The sequence below is a fragment of the Ascaphus truei genome, chromosome 1 (assembly GCF_040206685.1).
Source record: "Ascaphus truei isolate aAscTru1 chromosome 1, aAscTru1.hap1, whole genome shotgun sequence".
NCBI lineage: Eukaryota > Metazoa > Chordata > Amphibia > Anura > Ascaphidae > Ascaphus > Ascaphus truei.
This window is the reverse complement of record NC_134483.1, coordinates 127,524,188-127,550,777: the sequence shown is the minus strand read 5'-3', so window position 1 is coordinate 127,550,777 and position 26,590 is coordinate 127,524,188. Positions and strand designations below refer to the sequence as shown.

General features: G+C 40.3%; 1 protein-coding gene across 3 annotated transcripts in view; it reads right to left on the bottom strand.

Moving 5' to 3' along the window:
* The window catches only part of ABCA1 (ATP binding cassette subfamily A member 1), a 110,088-nt gene that overhangs the window by 42,050 nt on the left and 41,448 nt on the right, over window positions 1-26,590 (bottom strand). For all 3 annotated transcript variants that reach the window (XM_075594648.1, XM_075594649.1, XM_075594650.1), the window contains 7 exons: window positions 17,277-17,398; window positions 15,807-15,998; window positions 7,464-7,547; window positions 3,349-3,625; window positions 2,083-2,222; window positions 1,203-1,319; window positions 79-276 (listed from right to left, as the gene is read on the bottom strand). In XM_075594648.1, the coding sequence (XP_075450763.1) occupies window positions 79-276; window positions 1,203-1,319; window positions 2,083-2,222; window positions 3,349-3,625; window positions 7,464-7,547; window positions 15,807-15,998; window positions 17,277-17,398 (1,130 nt within the window). The remainder of the gene's footprint in view (window positions 1-78; window positions 277-1,202; window positions 1,320-2,082; window positions 2,223-3,348; window positions 3,626-7,463; window positions 7,548-15,806; window positions 15,999-17,276; window positions 17,399-26,590) is intronic.

Here is a 26,590-nt window from a genome sequence, read left to right as displayed (position 1 = left end):
AAAACATTTTATAAATAAATAAGCATATAAGAAGAATATTCTGGCAAGCAGGCCGAATGACTATTTTGATGTACCCACCTCCATGAAGCGTGACATGGTCAGAACAACGCGGTCAGTCTCATTGAGGGCCTCTCTCCAGGTATAAGCTGTTCCACTCTCAGTCTGCGCATCTCTCGGACGCTTGGCCAAAAACCTGGAGATATCCTCAACTGTCCACCCTGTCAAGTTTAGTTGCTGATTCAGGAAGTTTTTGCTGCCTTCGTTGGTCAACAATGTCTGCAGGATAAAAGCACACAGAATGTCTGAGTGTTATCTGTGCCCCTACAGGGGAAATGCACAACTCAACTAAAGCCATCATATATTTTACTGAAGTTATTTCTTATCCCTTCCTGAAGCCCCTTTATAATGCTCACTTTTTGCCCCATCTCATGCCATTTGTCAATAATGTCCTGTATGTATCCCTTCAAAATCCCAATTAGTTAATATAATTGTGTTCTGTACTTATGTTAGAGTCACCACACTGCAATAACTTAGCAGACCAGGTGGATTTTGGGAGTAGGGCATTTCATATATATATATATATATATATATATATATATATATATATATATATATATATATATATATATATATATATACACATATATATATATATATATATATATATACACATATATATACATATTTAGGAAGAAGATGATAGAAATGCACAGAGACACTTTCATTATAATGTTTCACTATGTAGTGTACGCTACATACATTATAGTTTCAATAGTGCAGAATGTTCATTATCAATTGACAAACACATTATGCAGAACTCTTTAAATCAGTGATTAGTCCCTGCTTAATGCTACATACAGTATGGTTCTTATCTTGGATTTATAGAAGTGAGGCTGTCTTTGAAATGATGAGCAACACCAGAAAACAGTTCTAGATATCAGTAGAGATTACATAATATATGTACTGTAATTAATTCTTATGTTGATATTAACATCAATTTGTAAAATGCCTATTGGGTGTTTGCATGTTAAACAATAAGTAGGGATTCAGGGTATTAGAAGTAGATTTTCTCTGCATCTGCAAGGCTTTCAGAAACACCTGTGCTTTATCAGCTCTGCTTGTGATTCTACGTATATCAGTTCATGTCATGCAGTTATACAAGAGTCATGGCAGATACCACGTTATCAAATAACTGCACTGACCCTGATGAGATCCATCTGCTGGCTGCTTTCCATGAACATCTTGATCTTTGGGCGGACTTCTTCCCACATCCCTCCAAGATCCTGGAATACACTCAGCTCCTGAAACGTCTTGTTGACCTGGCATAGTGGCACAAAGAGGGGTGCAGTGTTATACAAGGACATTACGTTTAGGGTTGCAGTGACATCACGACAAGAAATAGCTCTGATATATATATATATATATATATATATTCTTTTAAAGCAATCAAAACAAGTTTCTCATATATTTCTTGGATCTGAAATTAATGGGGTTCAGCTCTTGGGGAACCCCTGCTTCATAAGTATTAAAGTAAATTGAGACCCTTGAATGGAATGCTGCATTAAGAGCAGATCTGAACATTTTACTTTAGCCAGAAAATACAGTACAGTATATCAGTGTGTGTTTATGCAAGCGCTCATGCATGTATGCTGTATGTATGCTGTATTTATGCATAACTAGGGTTGAGCAGTCACGTTACAGGATGTAAACATTGTCCCGAATGTTTAACTTTATGTAATTTGCCCGGAAACTTTAAATCACCTTGATCACATGCACACCGCCCTAATGTGGGATTGTAAGCAAATGGTTCTGTGTGGAGCACTGGAATATGTCAGCATTAAAAGCAGATTTGCATGCTGTGGAACACTAAAGCGCTGTCCCTTGTTAGAATAAACGGCAAAGACAGAGCTGTTTTTTTCTCCTAATGTGCAGCACAGCTACTTCTGCTCCCTCTCAGGAAATCCTATCTGGAAAAGTGGCAGATGCAAAGAACCACCTGTTGAATTTTATAAACACACGTCAGAAAAGATCCCAGAGCTGGCTGAGAATTGGCTCTGAGTGTTCTGTGTAGAAGTGGCTTACCTCAATCATTAACATGCGTGTGGCTGGAGTGTTGGGGGTATAAAGGATCTTGCCGACGAGCAAAGGCTTCAGCGCTCTCCAGATCATCTTGTACAGTGGACTGGACTCCAGGTTCTGTATCAACTCATTGCAATAAGGAGCTAAGGGGTACAGACAACATGTAATTACAACATTGCAATTCTGATAGCAGAACAGGGTATCCTTGGTTTGGTTTTGCTCAGTGATCAGATTTAGCCACGAATGCAACCTGCAGTCCCAGTCATTTGTTGTGTAAGAGTGTAACAGAACTTCAACAACGTCACTTTCAAATTCCAGGTGTTAATCACCCAGTAGAACAAAACACTGTGCTTGTTAAACATATTTAGCATGTAAGATGTTTTGTATTAAAGTTTTCAAGTTACTATAATAATATTTGTTTTTCCTTCTATAGCACTGACAATGTACACAGCACTGTACATATATATTTGCAGGCTGTGCCTGTCCTGCAGAGCTCAGTTTAGTGCCTGAGGCACACTGGGACAAGGTGACTTGGCCGAGGTCGCAGAGAAAGCTGACGCTGGCACTCAAAACTGTTTTACTTGCTTCAAAGTCAGTGACATTACCACTGACCTATTTCTTCAGCTCACCTTCTCAGTGTATTAACCTGTATTCTTGTATTCTGAATAGCATGTGGTGGGCCCTTATGAAGCTCACTGGACATCACAAGGGCCTAGAAGTGCTTATGACTTCCAATGACATCCTGTTGCTAGGTAGAAAGCTACGGACTCAATCTGACTGGAAGAGGAGAGCCTCTTTTTCCAGGCCTTTTGTAAAGAGTGGGGGGTTGCAAACAAGTAATGAGATGGCCGCAGGGCCGGAATAAGCGCGGCACTGAAAGGGATAATTCATCGTTTGTTTTAACATTCAATATTCTATCTAATGGATTGGAACAACATTATGACTTGTGAATAAGTACATTATGGGTATTAATAGGATGTTCCTATGGCCCATTGATGACAGTGAGTCTGGTGTAACAACATGTGCAACATACACTGAGGTAAGACAAACAGCAAACAATGTAGTATTTGGCAGTGCCCTCTATGGGGGATAATTAGTAAAGTCTTCCAGATACAAAACTGATGCCCCAAAAATATTTATGAGTAAGAAAAAAATATTCTTGAAAGAATGTCAAAAATGTATGTTTATAAATCCAGCATTGTTTTCGCACAAGTTTTACCGCAATAATGAGCAATTAATAATGAAAAACAAAGACAGATATTTGCGTACTTGTGGAATTGTCATAGGTAACCTGTGGTTCATCCTCTGTGCCGTTCTCTCCTCCACCTCCTCCTCCTCCTCCTCCTTCTCCTCCTCCAAAGAGGGCTTTGTAGTTGTTATCTTCATACCAGTTGAGGGACTTGATCTTTAATCCTCCTCCCTCCGGGTGGCCACACACAATGCGGGAGACAGCCTGATATATTAAGGTCGGTGGAGCCGTGATGTTCACATTGTTTAGGAACATCACCTCCTCCCTCATGTCTGCCCAGCTCCTCATGGTAACAACCTAAATGAGGCAGAAAGCACACACATTTACACCGCACCATTATTGTAAAGTCCTTAAGCCGACTTTTGCAAAGTGGTGGTATTCCATAAGGCGCCACCTGGCGCCCGAAGACACCTTCAGTTGAAAGGGGCCATACGGTGTACTCTGGAATAGGACTGTAATGTTCTAAAAGATACAACAACCAAACGACAAGCCATTTAGCAAAGATAAAAAAAATCTAACTGTGCAGCAACTGCCACATTGGTGAGTTGGGCACCAATAAGGAAACGTTGATAGGCCACGGTGGTTACTGCCTGAGATCAGTGCATGTGTGCTGGAGGGGGGCAGATTGGGTTATGTTGGGGAGTTGTGGGCTATGATCAGAATGAACTTAGGGGTCATTCAAAATAGTCTGAAGCACCCCCGGTAGGTGCAGAGTGGGGGGAAATTGCAGTTTGTATTGACTATTAACCCCTTCAGCACCACTGGGGCCAACTGGCCCCTCGTTTCAAGGATCTGGTAGGGTCAGATGATACTGATGAGATTAAAACTTAATTTAATATTGTTTATGTACTGTAGGCTATTTAATGTGTAATACAGTACATTTCAGTTATGCGTTTAACACATAGGGACTTGTAAACCATATAGATGCAGTGTTTTACTGGCCCTTAGGGGAGAATGAAATGAGTAACCCTTGTGGTCCAGCTTGGCAGGAGTTTAGCCTACCTACCTGGCTGTGTCGGCTACCAAGCAGTTTCAATTTTAAAAAGTAATTTGTCCATTTAATGTATTGTTCTCACCTATTCTAGGTTTGCTAGTGTTGTCTTGACTATGGATATACAGTAGGGGCCATTATATACATATAGTGGAGTAGGTGATACAAATCTGTGCTATTTTGCTAGCGGTAGCCTGATATTGACAGGTATGGAAGTTTAGTGATGAAGTAATTTGGCGTTCATTACTCATTTGCAGGCTTTGTGGTAAATATGCATATCGGAGATATATCACTGCGGTAAACCGCCTCTTATTGCTGCTTTCCAACTGGAGACATGGGGGCCTATGCAGAGAGCAGCGCTAGAATAAATTGGAGAGTTTAAGGAAAAGTAGCTTTAATGGAGAGTTTTATTCTCCATATGCAGAAATGGGCGAAATCCGCTATTTTTAGCATTACTGCATGTGGAGAATTGTAAATGAGGAGATGCGCGCAGCTGAAAGGGAGAAAAAAAAATTAGCGCATTTTTTTTCCCCCTATAGCCGGCGAGCTCCTGCTTCTTGCCAACTTTAGTTGGCGGAGAAAATTGACGAAAATCGCGCCAAAAACAGCCGCTAGATGGCGAGCGCGCCTTTCTGAATTTGGATATTTTTCAGACTGGCGAGATGTTATTTCTCGCCAGCCGCGCGGCGAGATTTTCAAATAGAAACAAAAAAATGGCGCTTTTTTCCTATCTCGCCATTTTCGGCTGTTTTTAGCGCGATTTTCGCCGGAAAATGGCGATATTGTTAATAGCGCTGCTCCCTGCATGAGGCCCATGGCTTTAAGGAATAGGTCATTAAGAAAAAATGGCGCTATACCCAGATATTTCTTTCAATATTAACCTTCAGTGAGTCTCGCTCAATGGATCCCGACACAAACAACACACACTGTCCTGTACAATGAAAGAATACGCTGCTGTTTTCTCCAAAGCATGAGAATATAGTGAACGCTACTCTGGGACTGCTGCCAATTTTATTTTACTGGAGCCTTTGAGCCACATCAGCAAGATGGGAACTGCATGATTTGTCTATCGCTGTTATACTCTGTGAAGTAAAAAGGAAGGAGCTGTAACAAGATCCCAGAATGTGTGTCATCGGGCAGGTTTGCACAGGCCCCAGATAATACTTGACTCACTTCGAACTCTACAGCACTGACTTATTTAGTCATTCAGTAGCACATACTGTACACAAAATATATTGTATGTATGTATATCTTTATATAGCGCCCACTGTGTACTCAGTGCTTTACAAAGACAACACAGGGAATTATAATAATACAATAAGCGCAGCAAAGTCAGACAATAGGAAAGGAAATCCCTGCCCGGCAGAGCTTACAATCTATATTCTCATATTTAGACAGAGACGGTTGACAGATTCAAACTAAAAGATCCCTAAATTGCACTCGCTACGGTGCTATACAGTAGTGGGCTGGAATAATTAAATCCATGGGTACTATTGTCCCTATACATGTTACTTGTCTTATCCACAAAAACAAACTTTCGCCTTCAATTTGTGTGCTCACAAAGCAGTACAGTACATGCTGTACTGTATACGGTGGCATAGTACAGGTGCAACGGATCACTAACAAACAGGCATCATTTGGGCAGCTAAATGCCCATATTCAATATGCTGTGAAGCTGTATACTAGTTCTAAGGGCGGGGGCAGTTCCATTCAAATGAATGGCTTTACAACCTTCTCAAGCATGGGCAAGACAGCTTTACTGTGCACTTTGAGTCCTTGGGGCAGTAAGTTGAGAACACTTCATTGGCTAGTGAACCATGAATAATGACTGGTTGACAGTATTCAAGGCAAGTGCTTCCATTTGAGTCCTCTGATGGTTTACAAATGAGAAATCACTTACATGAGTTATTTATTTTCAGTGTTACATTGGTGAATAGGAATGTGACCTCACTCCAGGGAAATAACATGTAGGTCTCTCTGGCCCAGAATGTGTCATTTTTTTAAGTAGAGTATATGGCAAGTAGCACCTTGAGTGGTAATAACAGTGTATTGTGTTTATTAGTGTATTTAATTTTGTTCTTCTGTTAGTATTCTTATTACTTGAAGGCACTTGTTTATCCCAAATTGTGCACATGAAAGTTCATGTCATGGCCTCGTTTTTAGCTGGGTACATTTGTTAATGTGCATATTGAGTTGACCCTGTCCCACACCTTAACATAGTGAAGAATATTATCAGCCTTTTATCTGGAACATGCTGAAGGGCATGGACATAATATACAGTACAGTATAGTATGTGACTGTAATATACAAACACAACACTGCAAATCAGAGCAGGAATCCCCCATGTATAAGGGGAAGCTCCAGTATACTGGCTTCATACTATGTCAATGTCAACATGCTGCGGCACTATGTAGAAGTACTGAGAATAACTATACACTGTTAGCATTGGTTTTGTATGTTGTGTATCAAACTACAAGACAGTTCCTATGTCAAACTAGAGATTCTCAGCTGGTGCATAGAAAAATGAGAGGGCAGTATGGGGAATGTCCTTATTGAGGTGATAAGAAGGCTCGACACTTTTTTTCAATGCTCTATTCTCTAGCGAAGAGCATTGGCTGTTTACAATGGTATAAAGAGGAGCAAACTCATTTTTAAAGGAGAACGGTTGGTCAACAACTGCTGCTTTATAAAATGTACCAATCTAGACTTCACCCTTTAGTGCCAGAGGGACATTGAAAGAGTTAACTACATTGCTGGTCCCGCATGCACGGATGGGGATCAAAATAAGCTGCCAGTGTATATTCATTGTTAAAGTAAACAAAACCCCTCCTAATAGCTAACTGTAGCGAGAGAGAAAATAAGGCAGGTAATGTCATTAAAGAACATTATACAGATGTCCAGCTTCTATAAGATCAACACTTTTTTTTTCTTCTACACCATTCTTTCAAAACACACATTTCTACGTTATAGTGATAGAGCATTCAGAGCACACAAACAACTTCATGTCAGTCACAGTGCATGTAGGATGTCTCCATTACAGAGCATTGGTCTGGCATACTGTACCTCTAAGCGAGTATTCCCTGCCCAGTCTAATGGAAACTGTTACATGAAGTCTCTAACAGACCCTTAAATGGCTATCCTTACCTCTTTGGCGAGTTGTCCCAGGCTGTCCAGCAACTTTTCCGTGACCGCTCTCAGTAGAGGAAAAGGCTTTGATGTTATTTCTTTCTATAATTGCGAGAATCCAAAAAAAAAAAAATCAACCACCAGTTACATTAAAGTAACACCGCGATTATGTTTCACCAAAATAAACACATCTATTTCAAGTGTAAAGAGGGTTTGTTTTTTAGTATAAATAGTGGTGAAAGTCGTGCATACGAAGATCTGTAGCAGAATCCATGCTAAAAAAAGCTAGACGAGAAGCTGCAGTATTATTTGAGTAAAACATATGTTTTCATAAGATCAAGAAGATCAAAATGACCGTACATTATCTTCTTTTGATACTCTTAGGCTCATTTACTAAACTGTGCGTTAGTTTAGTGCGTGCTAGAACCGTTGAATAAATACTTTTAGCACAAGCTGTTTGTGAATGAGGCCATCTGGGTATCCAATACTCACAGGGGGTAGTTGTTTTAAGCAATTTTGAAACTATTTAAGGCACAACTAGAAAAGACAGTTTCTCATTAAAAAAAAAAGGAAAAATAAATGTATGATAAAGATAATTGGCCATATTTACTAAGCAGTCTTTTGCCCCAAGACACCTTCTGCTCCATTCATGTGAGTTTCATTTCAGCCAGTTACAAAGTAGGTAAGCGAGAGTACTCTTTCTTCCATTGCCTGTTATTTGCTTGTACAGTATGTGTTTTGAGATAATTCATTTTGTGAAAATTAAAATCTTTTAATACTTTTCAAATGTGCCTATATTTGGAAACATTTTGAGGGCTATGTATCAAAACTTCCCAGCCACAAAACGGGGAGGGGGGGGGTTAAAAAGTGATGCAACAAATCGTATTTATCAGCGGGGAAAAAATCAGATGACAAATATCGGGGTTTCTTTTTATTGAATGCTACCTTTAACCTCCTGTATTGGGGCTGGAATACTTTGATACATAATCACCATTGATGAGTACACTGCCAATGATCATGTGTCTGGACTTGTTCCAGGATTCCTTCTCATATCCCAAACCAGCTACCAATGGTTTACATGCCTGAGTCTAACAGATGAGGCTGGAGTATGCCACTGTCTGAGTATCCATTTCTGATGTGCTAGTACATTGCTGTACACAAACTTCTTTCGTGAAATTTATCAATAAACTTCCTTTGTGTTGTTAAAAAGATTACGTGTCGACGTGGAGCAAGATATGGAAGTCCTAGTGAGCCAAAGTATATTGCTGAGAAAATTGGAAACTGGATCACGACGGTAATGTAAAGATATTGATAATAATAAACTCAGATTTCAAATTGCAGCGGCCTTTTAGAGACAACAAACCATTGTATCAGCCTATTATTTCCAACATTTGCACACAATTCTATGCAAATGATGACATACAATCTTGACTAGAAACTGAAATTCACAATCTGGGTTTACTCCTAGTTCTTAAATTCTGTGGCTACTTAGATGCATTAAAATGATGAATTCTCATCTCATAATTTCTCTAAGAAACATGTATAGATGATGTGTCCGTTGAAGAGACTTATTGTTAATCCAAACTCACCATCACACTGACTTGGAAAATACAGCAAACACTGAACACTATACTGCACTGCTTATGCCTTTTCCCTTTTTATTTCCCAACAATACATTTGTCTGTAAGTTTACAGCAAATGATATCATAGGTCTCAAGACCCTAGTATTACAAAGCGGATTACGGGATCACAATGTTATACGGCATAGCATAAAAGGAAAACTCGCTTATTACAAGAAAATGGGCTGTCTGGCCAGTTTCCTAAGACGCATGCATTTATTCAATAGCCATTACATCAGAGCATATTATTGACGAGAAAACAATGGCACTCATGTTATCAAGTGGATCTCAGTCACTTCATGGTTTCTTGGAACTCCCCACGGGACTCTGGGTAATGTGCATCAGAATGTTCCTATTCACAATGCGCAGACAAACAAAAGCGTACACTGTGTCCGTAAACTAGCCCACAGTCATACACCAAGACAAATCAAGCTCTGATAAGGGGTACTGGAACTTAATCTGGTTTGTATGGCAGTTAACGCATGATCGAGCTCCCATGCCTCTTATCAAAACTTAGTGAATCCTCCTTCAGATGGAAATAATGTGAGAGGGGAGACCCTGCTCCCTTTAAATAAATACCTAGGTCTATAATTACTAAGCAGGGTTAAGAAGGCACCTTTGGACACACTTGGGCCTATTCCCTTGAACGGGCCATAAGGTGTTTTATGGCTTAGCACGAATTAGTAAATATAGCACTTAATGTTTTCTGGTCTTACTGACCTCTATAATAGCAGTGGTGTAAAGAAATAGAACGTTTTGTGCACTTTAACAGACATTTCTTTTGTCTAAAATCAGACACACATACTGTTACAACGATAACCATCTGTAATCTGTTGTTTTGCTCAACACCACGCCAACTATAAATGTATCCTGTGCATGTAGGGCAGCGTTAAAATTGGTTGTTAGTAAAAGTTTTGGTGGGCATAAATAGCAGACAAGCATGATAGAGGCAATCAAAGCGGTCACATTTATTTACGTATTTTCTTTAACATAGGATTGAAGGAGTGGGTCTCCCATTAATCTCAGCTCTGGGAACCCCCTGCTTCCGGAGATACTTACCTCCATAGTGGGTGCCAGTAGCTGCTTTGACTCGCTAGCAGGGATCACATAATGGCCTCTTTTTGAGGCTGCTGCATCCTGCGGGCCAATAGGAAGCCGTGACATCATCAGATGCGGCTTCCTATTGGCTCACGTGACGCGAGAGTTTTAAAAAGCAGAGAAACCGGCATTTAAAGAGATACCCAATATTAGTACACAATGCAACATAACACTGGCAATAACGAAGGTGAGTCTAAACAGGAACTCCTGGTTTAACTTCTGACACTTCACCGTATACAGTGTATTGTGAATTCCTGCAATTCTCTAAGCATCACAGATGTCACGTGTGACTGTAATGCTAATAGGTGCATTAAAAAAGCAATGGTAATTTGCTTGACTTAAAAATAGCATCATCATTTAGGGACGGTGATTAACACCCTTTGAAACCAATTAGGCAAAAGACTGAAGCTGTGCAAACAGAACTAAGGAGATTTATTTCAAAAACCCTTATTAAAATGCTAGCATGGAAAATAAAAAAAAACATGGCTACTCTCTGCCGATACAACGGGACGAATACACACGGGCGAGTTAGATGACTTTTAGATTTCTAACCTTTTTCTATTCTATTTGTTTCCACAAGCTCGCTTGGCATTTCCTGGGTCACTGCTCATTTAGAACACAGTTAGCAGAAGTCTTGTTTTGCATCCGAACTTTAAGGACAGTGTGTTCAACAATAGCCAACTGTTACTTTTTTTTCTTTCTTTTTCACTCCAATAAAAATAACAATATCCTAGAGTGTAGAACAAAATCAGATGCAGGAGTTTTGGCTATTGGATCTGCTTTGTTTTAATGTCGTTACCATGGCAGTGTGAAAGAATAGAACTCCATAGGACACGTGTGTGCGTCTTTCCTAGCCCAAAATATTTCTCACATGAGTTATAGGGTGTTGTTCAATTGTTTCTGTTGCAACCAAGATGAATTCTTTCTAAAGATATCCATGCTGCTCGATTTCTATTATTTATTTTAAAAAAATTAACATAAACTAGGGCATATGAGCTACTTATCGATTAAAAGGGCAGTCCAAACGGCATTTTGGACTGCCAAATTGGCACTAAATGGCCGCCTTTCAGTTTAAAGCAATCCTTCAGACAGTGTAACTCAGCAGCTACAATGTATCCTTATATTACTAAGGTAACATTGCCTATTGTTACAGTTTACAGCTCAAACTGCTGGGAATATTGGCAACAAATGATCACAAACAGGAAAGTGTTACAAATACCTTGCACTGCTGGGAAGGTGGGCTAAATCTGATATAGAAATCAAAGGATTATCAGTATATTAAAACTCATTACAAATTTCATCAAGAGTTGAATTTAAAAAAAATGTAGTAAGTATTTTCTAATACTACAGATCTGATTTATTTATGGGGAAAAAAACACCTCTAGGATATTACATGTATTGCTCCTCTCGGCATCCCAGCTGTTGGGTTTTTTTTTCCGTTTGTTATTTTTTACCCCCCATTTTCAGGATGGGAGCCTTGGGCCCACGGAGCTGAGCGACAATAGTTTCAGCTCTGCGGGCCCCCTCGTTCCCGAGATGCTCCAGCTCATTTAAAAGCGAAACAACTCTTTATTGCCATCAAGGTAATTTGGGCATTAAAATTGCAAATTTCTACTCTTTTAATGACAGTGTACCAGGTACTTTGCCCTGTGAGCATTGGTCTGCCATTTCAGAAGCTTAATACGGGGGGGGGGGGGGGGGGGAGGTTTGGATGCTTTAGATAACACATGTCAAAATGTCCTGGCATCTACATTCCCCAGCTGGTCTGAAACATAAGACACCTGATTAAGAAGCGTCTTACATTTGCCACAACAGTCACAGCACAAATACAGGAAAACAGTTAACATATACTTTCCTTGGTGTTGGAACGGTACATTACCCTTTTCCTTCCAGATGGGTCAATATCACAGCTCTTTGAGCCACATGGGCTTGCTAAACCCACTTGGAGAAACTCAGCGTAACTGTTCTGAATTTGTGCTTTCAAATTCATAAGTACAGTATGTAGGTCATGTGGCATTTAAAGTTCCTCCCAAATTAGTGTCACTTATTATTCTTACTAGTAACTTACAGGTAAATATCATGATATATACTGTTCTATTTTCTCTCTTCTCGTTCTTTGTAAGTACTCACAAACACTAGCACACAGTAACCAGGAAGTCTAACATGTGGGCACTTACAGTATGATGGGAAGACATGTAACATTGATAGAAGGAGTGGCTCAGTGAGAAAAGACACTGGTGCTGAAAAAAGCCCCATTGATTCACAGTTTGAATCAGGGGACCCTGGTTTAAAAAATGTTGGTGTCAGCTCCTTGTGACCTTGGACAAGTCCCCCGATCTCCCTGTGCCTCAGGGACCAAAATCATAGATTGTAAGCTCTGCAGGGCAAAGGCAGGTGCCTGCAGAATTCTATGCACAGCGTTGCGTACACTGTCAGAGCTATACAACATTATATTATAGAAGCACTAGCAGAACATATATAATATTTATTGTAATTGTACTTTATTTATATTAGCATTACTTTCGAGTGGCCCCAGAGGTGATAATTAAGAGCTTGCAATGCACTGCAGCATAATGCTGGCCTTTCCACCAAGGGAGTGGTGTTTAAGCTACAATAATCACAAGACTTTAGTTTGGATATTGATTTGATAATGTATTTTTTCACGTGTATGGCTAATGTGCCGTTCAGACTCACTGTGCCTTTTATATTCTGTCCGGCACATTGCAGAGTGGCATGTGCCATTGGGTGATGAGTTGCTGGGATAACGCCATGCACCTGGTGCTTACATATCTCAACCCAGCGCTGAGGCTTATCTTACCCTTACACCCTCAACGTCCAGTGAAGGACATGACCCAGGAGACTGCAAGGTAGCTCCCCTCTCCCACCCTGGCCCGAACCCACATGTAACGTACGAATAACCACAGAGACCGGATCTGGAGGTATAAAAGGCCGCGGCTATTTATTTTATAACAAATAACTAATGGGATAAATGCCACTCACTGCCATAGTGCTCCTTTGACAGGAGGGGGAGGGGCCGGTCAGCCGGTCCTTGAACCGTTGACCTCGTGCCCTCTTTATGGCCGGGCCCCTGTGACCCGGCCGTTGTCACAAGCGGGCTCCCGGAAGTCATGTCTAAATGACCTGCCCACTCGCACTTCCCCAGGGTTTAAACAGCCCAGGTCCCAGTATGGCAAGACCAAGCACCTACCCCCCCAAAAGCCACCACCAACGGGCCTATTTAACCCCCTTAAACTGGGCCCGTACCGCCAGACCCACAAGAACCCTCCCCAACCCCTCCTGCAAACTGTTATTGAAAAGGTCCACCCCAACTTCCGACATGTGAACCCCATCTTCCCTGAATAAACCACCCGAGCTTGCATCGAAATCTGGGTGAGCGGTGTGATCAAATTGTTGTAATGAATCGAAATCTGGGTGTCAGATCTTCCAGCCCCCGCACAGTGCTCCGAACTTGCCTGTGGCCATATTCACCTTTTTACACGCCCCGTCGACCGCTCGCAGTACCCTCGTGGCCCTCCATGCCTGCCTATAGACTATGTCTGACCACACGATCTGAACCGCTAGGCAAATATCAGCGTCAAGTCCGGGCTAATAAGATCGATCAAGTCAATCAAGCGCAAATCTGCCATGTTGTTACCTCCTGCGTGAATGAGCAGGATCTGAGGAAGCCTCCTATCACTGGCTAACACCACGCCACATCCCCCCCCAACCCGCTTGCAAAACCTGAGTAGTCGCGCCAAGCCGCCACGTAAGCCACCCACATACCCGGAGCCATGGAAGCTTGCACTAAATTCATCACTGTGTGGTCCCCAACGCCCATAAGTCTAAGAGGGTTATTCCTTACCTCCACTATCCTGTATCTAGTCCCCTGAAGCTATCTCTGACTGTCTGTATATCTGTGGGAGTAGCTTTAGTCTGATTAGGAGCTTGGTCGCAGTACCTCAGATATCTCCAGGACACGTTGTTACTCCGTGAGGATCCTGCTTACAACCTCCCCCTGATCCTGGCACATTGATTTTCTATTGGATTTGATGCACAGGACAGTGTGATTCTCTATCTGCCTTCCCTTATCAGACTGCTAAGTACTGCTATGTTCTGTGACCCTGATGACACCCTGCTCAGCCACTTATTTGTTGCCTTACCCCTTTCTCCCTTTAAACTAATGCCAGCCCACTTTCTTCCCCTGACGTGTAATGGTGCACCCACAGAAGATAGACACACGGAGATAAGCTAGCCACAGCGCTTCAGCAACAGCCCGTCAGCACATCGTTTAGCTTAGCTAAGCAAAGAAAGTTAGGCTTGCGCACTTGATATCACGTCCAGTTCCCTATTCTCCTGGGATAGTTTTTATTCTTCTCTTAGAACATCTCTGGAGAAGTCTTTTTAGGTCTTTACAGCTCATGTAAAACCAAATCCATAAAGAAAGTTTACGGTATGTTCACCTTAGAAAAAAATCTGCTCAGGAGCCACTGTCCAGACCCCCCCCCCTTTTTTTTTTTACACAAAGTAACTATCAACGTGTATGTATATATGAATCATATATATAATAGGTTAATATTTAGCTAATGCAATGCTCCAAAATAACAGCAGGTGAAGTGCAACAAATGCTCTAAACCAGGTGTGCTCAACACCAGTCCTCAGGCCCCCCTTGTAGGTCAGGTTTTCACTGAATGAAAAGAAATAATGACCTACGAGAGCATGGCTAGTAATTTGTACTAGCTCAACGTCTTAAATGAGCTGCAATTGTGTATCATCGGTTACTCTGAAGCCATATTTCACGTTAAAATAAAAATTACACTACTACTAGATTTACACTTTCCAAATGTGCTCACTCTATGAAGTTAGCACAACAAGCACATTCTAATCACTATAAAAGGAATCCACGTGTCTGTAGTTTTTGATGAGGCAGCTCAAAAAAAATACATTCTGCTGCTATTGGCGAAAACCTCAGAATAACATACAATGCATTTCAGATAATCCGAGGATAGGCCCTCTTGTGATTTTGTACACCTTAATTCATGGCTTCTTCACTTAGCCTTCAGAGCCTACTTTCTCATATACAACACAAGTCAAACGTTATCTTCACAGAAATAATCCCGGTATACAGATGCACTAGGTGTTATTACCCACTAAATGCAAGTTAACACACAAAATAATGTGTTAAATAACACGTGTGTTATCTACTTAACCAACTGCAGCACTGTTAAATACTACGCCAGCGTTAACGGGTACAGTAACACTTGCTACATCTGTATGTGTCAGTAGATTAGTGTTTTCCTGTTGATCTCTTTTTGGACTTTGGTACGAATTACATGTATGTCTATACATTTATTTATGTCAACATATATATATATATTATCAGGAAACAAAACACATTGAGAGTTACCTCTTGTTTTCTAATATGTCCTAGGCACAAAGTAAAGTTGACAACATTACTATTAACAGTATCAAACATGTTTAAAGTAAGAAACAGACAAAATATTGAAGGTACTGGAGGCGGATTTGAGGGATGATCAGTATGAGACCGGATTCTTTATTGAACCTTGGGACCATAAGCCGGTTTCTGGAGGTGGATCTAAGGAGATACATGATGTGTACATACATGCCCAGCATGCTCTCTACTTACTGTAATGGGCCTTAGAAGGTCAATGTTGGTGCGGAATTCATGCTCCAGAAGGTTGAGCTTCTCTTCTGGAAGGGCGCAAATTATCCCTTCGCTGAGCTTTGCGACATCCTCGTTGTGAATGGTCACATACTGTGCAAGCCTGGAGCTTCTGCACAGATCCTTCAAATGAATTTGATATCCAGCAACCAAGACCTGAAGTAAAACAGGCATGAGTTACCATATTTACTATAACAGTCTACGCTAATATGTATTCGTTACATCATCAAAAAAAATATAACTCCACTGATGTTTCCAATAGTTAAACATAGACAATGGAAATAAATATATAAGAATTAATGTGCAGCTAAGATACAACTATATTTTCTCAATGACCTAAACTAGATTTTTTTTATATGGAGTGATCCACACAAAATACCTCAATAATTTTTGAATGATAAGAATGCTTTAAGTTTCAATCATATACACAGTATATGAAATAAAGGAATGAGATCTTATGAGGCTAAATGTCGCATATCTGAAACCAATGATTATCATGTCCTAAACATTTTATTCTATTAAAGCAGTATGGCTGGGATAAAGATTAGCATTGTTTGTTTTATAGTATTTTGAACATGCTCATTGAAGACTGTTTTATAACAACTATGAATAGGAGGCTCAAGTGCCATCAACAGAACAGTGGTACTGTATTAGAAAACGGTTAAACACACCCATTTAAACAAGAGAGCAGATTTAATTGTGCATTACAAAAGAAAGTGAGAGGTCCCTTTAAAATAGTTCTCTTTGTTCTTAAGCAACTACATGTTTTGGTTCATAGAGAAAAGATGAATGGTCCTCAGTATTATTTGATGTTAGAACACTTTGATAACTACATGAATGGCACTAAAATACAAAGAATGCTCTCTCTCTCTCTCTCTCTCTCTCTCTCTCTCTCTCTCTCTCTCTCTCTCTCTCTCTCTCTCTCTCTCTCTCTGTCTCTCTCTCACTCTCTCTCTCTCTGTCTCTCTCTCTCTCTCTGTCTCTCTGTCTCTCTCTCTCTCTATCGCTCTCGCTCTCTCTCTCTCTTTGTGTTTAAATCATGAATTGCCAAATTAAGGAGACCATTGACTAATTGGCAAGCATATTAATTGAAATATACCTATCTGCGGGTTGGTGAGGAATCTGCCCCTCATCCTAGAGTATGATGTAATACATTTCCTAAACCATACACTATAAAAAAAAATATAACATGGGCAACCATTTCCAGATGGGGTTATGTTTTCATCTTAAGGTGTGTATTATTGACACACTGGTATCTCAATCCTAGGATTTTAACACAGGGTGGCCTTTTCCATCCCATGGTGAAGAAAGTGATCTGATAATTTATGCATTTTAACACCAATATGTGACATTCACTATTGTTCAGGCTCTAGGCCAATTGATCAGACACATAAGATATCATGCAAGATTACAGAAAACACTTCATGTTTTTACCTGTTCCAGGTGGAGATCAGCATTCATTATCTCTTCCACTGCAACTGAAGGCAAGCTTATATTATGTTGGAGAAATGTTGCAAATTTCTCATTTTCCTTTAGGAAATCTCGAATTTTCCAACCTGCAAGTGGCAAAAAGACACAAACCTTTAATGGTGCATCCGTAGACAGCGACATTTTTGATAATCCAAAATCAATCGAATTTCAGCAAAGCCAAAAAACACCTAAAAATGTTTTTAGAAGCAACACGCCATTGAAAGTTACCACCCTTGGTTGCAGTTATCAATTATGATGCACACAAGAGATGGAATTATTTAATAGTTGTCATGCTATACAGTATGTTCTTAATATGGAAACCATATATAAATGAAGCCCTAATAACAACAGTCCAATAACCTGGAGCATAAACACATTATGGCTTTTGTCATTTGATTTTTATAAATCACTATTCTTATCAAACTAGACTTTGAGATGCATTGTCCCATTTTATACATACTGTACATTTCTCCTTCCAGATACTGGCACATTTGGAACAAATTCAAGCCGAAAAGGCAGCTTATAGTCAAGTAATAGCTATTATTAGGTAAATATCTATACTGACTCTGCAGTTCTGTCAATTAAGACAAAATATGTAACTCTAAATAGACTCTAGGACACAACTTGTACCGGACGTGTGAAATATAGTAAACAACATTAACTTGGCACAAACAGTAACTGGTTGGACAAGTTTCCACTGTGACTTCGAGTGTACACCAAGCCTGAACACACACTGTATATTATATTAGCAATGTAACTGTGCATGAAGTGTTTGCAGAGTAGATAAACTAGAAAGGAACCCCCGCTTCAGCTTAATACTGATGCTGAAAGGGTGATGGTGCTAATACGTGTGGTGGATAGAATATGCAGGTAAACTGGGTAAGTATGTTCCTATTAATACTGTATATAAACCATTGGTGCCTTTAAATCTATCTTTCCCCTTTAGGCCTCGTCCAGAGTGGAAACAGGCGCGCTGGTGCTCCAGCGCTGCGTCCTGCTCGGCCGGGCGATTCCTGGCCGGCTAGGTGCGTGCGTGTATGGGGGCGTGGCCACAACGTCACGGAGGTGGTTCGCCCTCATTGGGCGAACCGCTCACGTGACGCGCTTGCGAACAGCAAAATCAATTTTGCTTGCTCGGCAAGCGGCTGAGCGCCGAGCAGGCGCACCCGCTCGCTCACACAGGCCCCGTGCATTGTTGCAACGTGTCCAGCGTAAGCACGCGCGCCTGCTCAGCACCACCCTGGACGAGGCCTAAGTGAGGTGCTCTGTGAGACCGTCGGATCAACACAACTATTTGCTGTGCAGAAGCAGGGCAACGCGAGTACTCCCGTGTGGAGTCTATGTCTGCGATGCCATTGGTTAACCCTGCGCGTGCAGGTTGTCAGATGTGCCGACACGCGCGCGTTTCGCAGAGGAACACTTTGTCAAGGCCAGTGGGAGGGCACTACAGATCACTACTATCACACTGTGGAAAAAGCGCAATCCACTGTGTACTGCATAGATACGTTTACCTATTTATTACGTTTCTTATATTGTGCACCAATTAGCCACTCTGGTCAGCTGCTGGCATTTTAATCATGGTATTTTAATGACTTTTCCCTCCTCCACCCCCCCATCCCTTGGTGTATTTTCTTCATACAGATATCACCAAGGACAATGTTTATCCTTAATACACTGTATCAAGCATTGTCTGTCATCCGGGGTTTAAATACTCCAACTGGATCAACAATGCGCTATTTACTCGTTTATTTTAAAGCCCTGTATTTTATCGTTTGTTCCTATTAAAATATATTTGAATTCATACACAGATCATGATATTAGGTGAGAGTGCGCTATCAATTGTGGTTCTTTTCCTCTACAGTTGCTACATAGTGTTTGCAGAGTACTAACAGCCCTGGAAAACAATATGTGCACATACTTTTAGCTTACAGGACAAAATGCAAAAATGAAAAGGGAAGTAGTGGTGAGATGTTGAGCATGAACCAGAATGATGTCCTCATATAGTCATGTGGATATACTTAAAAATAGACCCAAATCTAGAAATGCAGCTTCAGATATTTAGGTTATTTTATTGTCCGAACATATTCACTTACAGGTCACCATAATGCAGGTTGATTTTGTGAGCTATGTTTCCAGTGGCATTTTCCTTAGCATTGACATGACAAACCTCCAAGCTATTTGACATTGCTGCCAGGCTCGAGAATGAATCCAATTTTTTTTACTCCATCTATCAACAGATCTGTCACATTGCAGTGTTACAAATGTTGTTCACAGTTTTCATAGGTAGCCGAGTTTGCATTTATGACCTGGTTTCATCCCAGAAGTCCGCCATTCGCATGCTGAGGAAATTGCACCAGGGTTGCAATGTCTATCCTCTCTCTTGCCTACAACTTCTCTTTAACTGTGCAGTATATAGTATTGACACAAAAACAAGACTACTGTATAGGCAATATACTCTGCCCTTGATGCAAGCATGTAGGTCGTCTGCCTAAGGCTAGTTATGTGTTCTAGGCATCAAAACTTGACACCTTTGCCTTTCTTACATTAAGAGAATTGTGTCTTTTAGATAAAGAAGTGTTTGAAAATTATTCAACTGTGCAATACCAATTGATAAAATCATAAACATTGTGCTGCTTCGACTCAGGGTTCATACAAAGAAAGTTGATTGGAGAGGGGTTGTGTACTCCTGCTACACCTCTAAGATAATGAGGTACTGTAATAGTACATAGTAGGTGGGACACATAGAGAAGTAACTACGTATAGCAAAGGCAAAAAGAAGGAAAGACTTCTGTGTAACATGCACGTAGACCCCAAGTTATATGCTAATAATATAAGTTGCATATAACTTCGGGTCTGGGAGCATATTATGCAGAAGTCTTTCCTTCTTATTGCCTTCTTCATACAACGAAAACAATGAAAGAATTCCATTTGTGATTTAATAATGAAATTGGTCAAACTTCCAATGGGGCCCATTTTTAACAGGTCAAAAATATACCTAAACAATTTTTAATAGAAAGCAGTTTGGGAGTCATAAAATTAAGTAGGTGGGTTGGGTGTAAAGTGGGTTTAATCATATGATGCTTTTGCTCTTTGTAAAAAAAAATTGAATTGCAAATTACGGTTACTTATTACTGAAATGACAATATTTTATTGAAGCACTGAATCCATACTTGTTTTCACTTGTACAGTTTTATTTTATGATTTCTGTTTTGGAAATTTTAGGTGAAAGCCATTGATACAGTCCTAAAAGCGCTAGTGCTTTGTCTTTACTCTTTACGAATATAATGGGTAGGGGGAAGAAGAGAGAAGGGAAAATGTCCGCATCAGCCTATAGAGATAGAGCAATAATAGAGCATATTAAGGTGCAATATAGGGCCAAAGCAAACACAGTATATAGGTAGAAAGGTGCCCTACTGAATGCACTCGTAGTGTGAAAATGTAGAGTTAATTGGTGCAAATAAAACCCTTTTATTGGATATTAAAATATATATTTATAAGGGTCAGGTGTATAGATCCCAGAAAATAAACCACTACCTTTAAAAGCTTCTAAGTACAATGTGCTATATTTTAATATCCAATACAAGGGTTTTATTTGCACCAATTCACTCTACATTATCACACTACGAGTGCATTCAGTAGGGCACCTTTCTACCTATATACTGTACTGTCTTTACTCTTTACCAAAACTGGTGTGACAAAATATTTTGTTCCCTTTGACTAGATGTAGTTATGATGGCTATGATTATTCCACAAAGTGGTTGCGCGGCCATTATTCCTTCCTTCGGCAGAAACGAGGGTCTTACAGAATTACGCACAGCGTGCGTGCGTGTGTTGATAGTAGAGAACAACACATGGCTAATTAATATTCACTGCACCCTCCAACACGCGCGCATACACAGCTGTTAGGTATAGACTAGTTATCGATTTTTCGCGCCAAAACACACAGCGCAATGACGCAAGGGGGAGGGGTTTTACACTATAAGACAGGGGGTAATGGAGACGCGAATCAGCTCTATGATTAAGGACCACGCAGGTCCGAAACGCGTCAGAGTGTGTCCCCCATACCATATGTTTTTTCAATAAAATTTCATTTTTAATCTACACCTTGCTGGTCTCTCATCTCTACAAGTTGTGCACCGCTGGAATCTTCGGATCCTTCCTACTGTTATATTGCACACCGAGCGTGGATGCACGCACAGGAGAACAGCCATATGTGAGTATTGTATGTCTCCCTTCATTGAGACTGGATGACCGGTAACAGTGCGGCAACACAAGGGTCATGTAGGGCGCAATCCTACAAAGTAACGGTACGTTAACCCTCATTCATGTTATTTGTCATATGTGATAGATTCATGTACTAAGCACTGGGTCCAATACCTAAAAAGTTATGGTTATAGGCTGACTCCATAACAAAATAAGGATTTTTATTATCTACTGAAGTTCTGAACGAGATTGAGCACTGTTTTTGGGACTCTTGCCCCATAACTACATATTACAGAATTCTCCTATTGCTTTGTAAGCAACTGAGAAGTGGCCCTCAGCAAGATAGAGATCATATGAAACCGTCGGCCTAACTCCGTACATCTATTACAAGTGTGTGACTCTAGAGGACTAAATTAATACAGAGCAGCTGGCACACACCTGATTTGGCAAAGGAACAAGTCTGGCACAGGCATTAAAGAAAGAGAAAACACAAGAATATTCTTCTCTGACTACCAGTGCACTGTTGGGGTTACTGTCGGTCATTGCACTCTTAAACACACGCTCAGTTTAAAAAAATGTCCTGTAGCCTTTATGTTTTGCATGAGATTTGGAAAATAAGAGGAGAGAGACGACTAGAGTGTACTTTAGGTTAGAAATGCTCCCAGCTTGCGCAGAGCACTTTTCGTAGTCTGATGCGCTCATGCATCATTATACAGTACCACCCTGCAGCAGGGCCACAGACAGCTTTCACGGGGTGCAGGACAAGCGTTTCCAGCAGGGTCCCCCATGTCGGTGCCACGCATGCCCCTCCCCCTCTTTCTCCTAAACTCCCCTCCTTACACACCTCCTCGCTCCCTCATCCCTCTATTTCTCTCGCCCATCTCACACTCCCCCCTCTATTTCTCTCCCCTATCTCACACTCCTCCACCTTATCCTCTCCCTCCCCATGTATTTTCCCCCTCTTTCCCTCCCTCTCTTACATCCCCTTCCTCTCTAACACCCCCTCTCCCCTCCTCCTCCGACTCTCAATCCCACTACTTCAATCCCTCCTCCTCCACTGAATCTCCCTCCCCTTCTGCCACTCAATACCCCTCCTCACACAATACCACCCCTCCCCCCCACACACACAATACCACTCCCCCTCCTCACATAAGTTTTTAGTGAACACCTTAATATGTACTTGTGCTCAGCATAACATTGACACATATAGTAATCTGAAATAAATGTTCTTATTACAATAAATGTTATCATGTAGCATATAATTTACAGAAGACAGACGAAAGGAATAGATCAATAGACAAGCCTCCTCCTTAGTGCATGTAACATAAAACCAGTGCCTACTGCACCAACATTCTTCCATGAGAAGCGAAGTCATCAGTAAGAAATGAACTATTCCAAATAAACTTTTGGCTTGTCAACGTCATAATGCATATACCTTAGAACTAACAAGCTATTACCAACTCCCGACAAAAATATCACTTGGAAAAATGAATTGAAATAAGAGTGCTGCAGAGAAACAACAATATGTCCCGTGTTATTGTGCAGACTTATTTTAGTCCAAGCCGCACAATCAATGCAAAGCTTTGTAACTCCACCACTGCAGGAGCGATTATCATTATTATTTAAAAAGCTTCTGCATTAAATCTGTAAAAAGACTTCTAAGTAAAAGCCTGTTATAGGGAAAGCTGTTACCATGCTCCAACTGCATCTGCATTTCCAAAAGGTAGAGTCGAGGATGTAGTAATAAGCTTGTGACAACTTCAAAGTACAGCTCAACCCCCTTATAACGCTGTGCTTGGGGTCCAAAGAATCACATCACGTTATAAGCTGAGCGCATTAGAAATAATGTACAATTGTAGGCATTGTACAATAAAGTATTTAAGACACCAATAATCGTGTTGTAAAGTATTCATAAATACGAAAATTGGGAGCCACACTTGCATTGCGTTATAAGCGGATTCGCGTTGTAACGGATAGCGTTATAATGGGTTTGAGCTGTATCAGCTATCACCTGCCCATCCAGCCTCATTCATTTGCATGGATCTGTTCTTTCCTTCTATCTGGGGGAGACGATTATACAGCATATTAGGACCCCCCATGTTCTGAAACAATGCTATTGGATCATTTATTTGGGAACACACACCAACTTGGATTTAATCAACGGATTCAACTCATAAGAGAAGAAAATGGGACGAACGACCAGGAAAAAAAATGGAAACATGTTGCTCTTGTCTAATAATCCTGATATCTGTACTGACCGCGAAGAAGAAATTATTAAAAAAAAATTACTGCAGATTATGATGTATTTTATGGAAGTGTAAAAAGTCTGTTTTTCTGTATGCATCATTACAGGAAACATCTAATAAATACTTGTTGTGGAATGTCCTTCTACAGGACGAACAAACGAACAACAAAAGACCCAGCGTGTGTATACTGCATGTGCCTGTATACATGGAGCAGTGCAATCACCAGGAATAGCTAAACTTGTCAAGATTTAAAGAAGGGGCTGTAGAAGCAGGATGGTGATGCTGTAAACGTATAGATAGAAGCATCTAGTACACTCTACCAGTGGTTCTCCTTAGAGACCGATGCCCGGGACGGGGCATTAGGAATAGCCCATGCACTTGCACACAGGTTAATGAACATTATTTTAATATGAATAGGATATTGGGTGGTTGCAATGGAAGCCTGATCTGGCGGAAAGGTTTGACAACCACTGGTCTACACAAATAAAAATGTAGCCATCTTTCCAGTTTACTACTGTAGTTAAGACAACTGCAAGGGCTGAGACCTTCATTTTATTGACCCCTGAAGACCTCATGCTGTCACAAAGTTACATTTTCTGAGTTGTCACTAAGCATTTTTGAGACGTATTGGGATCAAATTGTCAAAATAAATCTGTTGCCCCTAAAAATAATTATAAATACAATTTCTTTGAAATTGTCACTTGTTTGTAGAAATGCTCTCTATCTGCCTACATTATAATAGCAACAGAACACCCCCTCAAAAGATTTTCTGGCAAAAAAATAGGCTCTTTGCTTCAAAACATTTAGAACTCATGAGTGGAATTACAGTATGGGCGCACAAAAATGCATAAGTAAAATTGAGGAGCTCCTTATGTCTGGTAAACACAATCCTGAAACACAAGGTTATAATCAGCCCCATGGTTATTGAAGCTGCCCACTCCCTGTTTCTACAACTAACAAGGTACATTTAAGCAGCAAAAAAAAACTATGAAGTGAGACTTTTTTCTGTTTAGAGAGTCTCCTCACACTAGCCATTAAGGGTCTGGCATATCTACGCCTTGAAGCACAAACTGGGAGGTAGACTGTATATAATGGCACCTATCGTCTTCTTGTAAGCACCCGTAAAACTAAACAGCCACTAGAGATAAACCACAGATTCACATAACACAAACCATGTGGTATGCCTGTGGCATCATATGTTATACTTAAACCACTTCATACGTTCATGGTCAGTATTGTAGCCAGGTCTTTTTTTGGCTTACACATGTGGTGTAAAAATGTAATGGTGGATTTTCCACATAGCCAGAAATATGCTATACCCCAAACTGTGCACACATGATAAAGTAGCCGCTTTTGAGAAGTAGGATAGCCCTACCTCTCAATCTATTGGATCGTATGATTACAATGAGGCGAAACCACTTGTAAGGCATTGGACAGGCAAAATCTAAAGAAAGAAATGTGTATTTAGAAGGGTTATAATTAATAATGCTAATGGTATCATCCATAAGGACTTTAGTGAATCATCCACACACCTTGCCAAGGTTCATGGCAGATTGTTGCTGTACGTTTCTTTACATCATGCTAAATATCCCTAACCTGTATGTAATGATGTATATATACTACAATATGTCAAATACAGGGATGTGTTTGCATGTTTATTATTGCTACAGAGATTGATTACTTTCTTTCCATATCACTGCCATCCAAATATACTTGTAGCTGCCATTTTACTTTGTTGGTAAAATTATTTTGTTGTCTATTGAGTAGATGCATATTTTATAACTTTGTAATGAGCAAACTAGGTGTTTTCATTTAATGTTATAATGTTTTTGGAGTGAGTACACATTAAACACCATCACTGCCCAAACTTTCCCATTTTAAGATCTTCTCAATTACAGTAGGTCAATTTAGTCAAAGCACAATTTAGAGTTGTAATCTGCTCTAGAGGCTGAGCCATTCCAGAAGCCTTTTACTTGTGCTGTCAAGTAAACAATATTATTTGTATCTTGCAATCTCAGAATAACCAGTCTCAAGAAAATCATTCCATGTATCTGAAAGTAATTATCTATCAGTGGTCCTTGATCTTTACTAACATTTCTTCATTCGTCAGTAGTCTGGCAGTCATAGCCTCTCATATACAAGGGTGATGACACAATCGTCAGTTTCCCAAAACTAAATGTTACAATATGCTCCCCACTGGTGATATCAACAGCATTGGGACAGATGCAAGATGTATACAGTTCAAAGTCTCATTAGCCTTATTGGTCCTGGAGAAGAGCAGATTCGTGGTATGCTGTGATACCTTTCAGCAGATCAACATTACAGTTCTTCATAGATGAAATGATTGTGTACTTGAAAATTCTTAAAGTACACTTGAAGAAGAAATCCATGAGGTTTTCGAAAGTCGTGTACATTATAATTTAAGCGAAGAAGACTTCTAATACTGCTATTACAACCTAAAATGAATCTGCGTTTCTCCAGGATCAATCCGGTCACTAGAACTTTGAAATGTTTCATCTTGAATTTGTCACAGTACTGGAATATTTGATAACACTCGTCGGGGAACATATTGCAAAATTAAAGAAGAAACCTGAGGTTTTGAAAGATCTGGGCCCCTATAGTGTACAGAGCTTTCTACACCTCATAGGTTAATTCTTCAAGTATACTCACAAACACGTGTGTACAGATGAAGAAAAAACTGAGTTTAGAAAGCTTAGTACACTATAATTTAATCTCTAAAGAGCTCTAATTTGGGTCTGCTGAAAGGTATCACACAACCTACAACAAAGATTTAGACAGAAATCATGGCAAGAACGGCTAGTGTTGAAA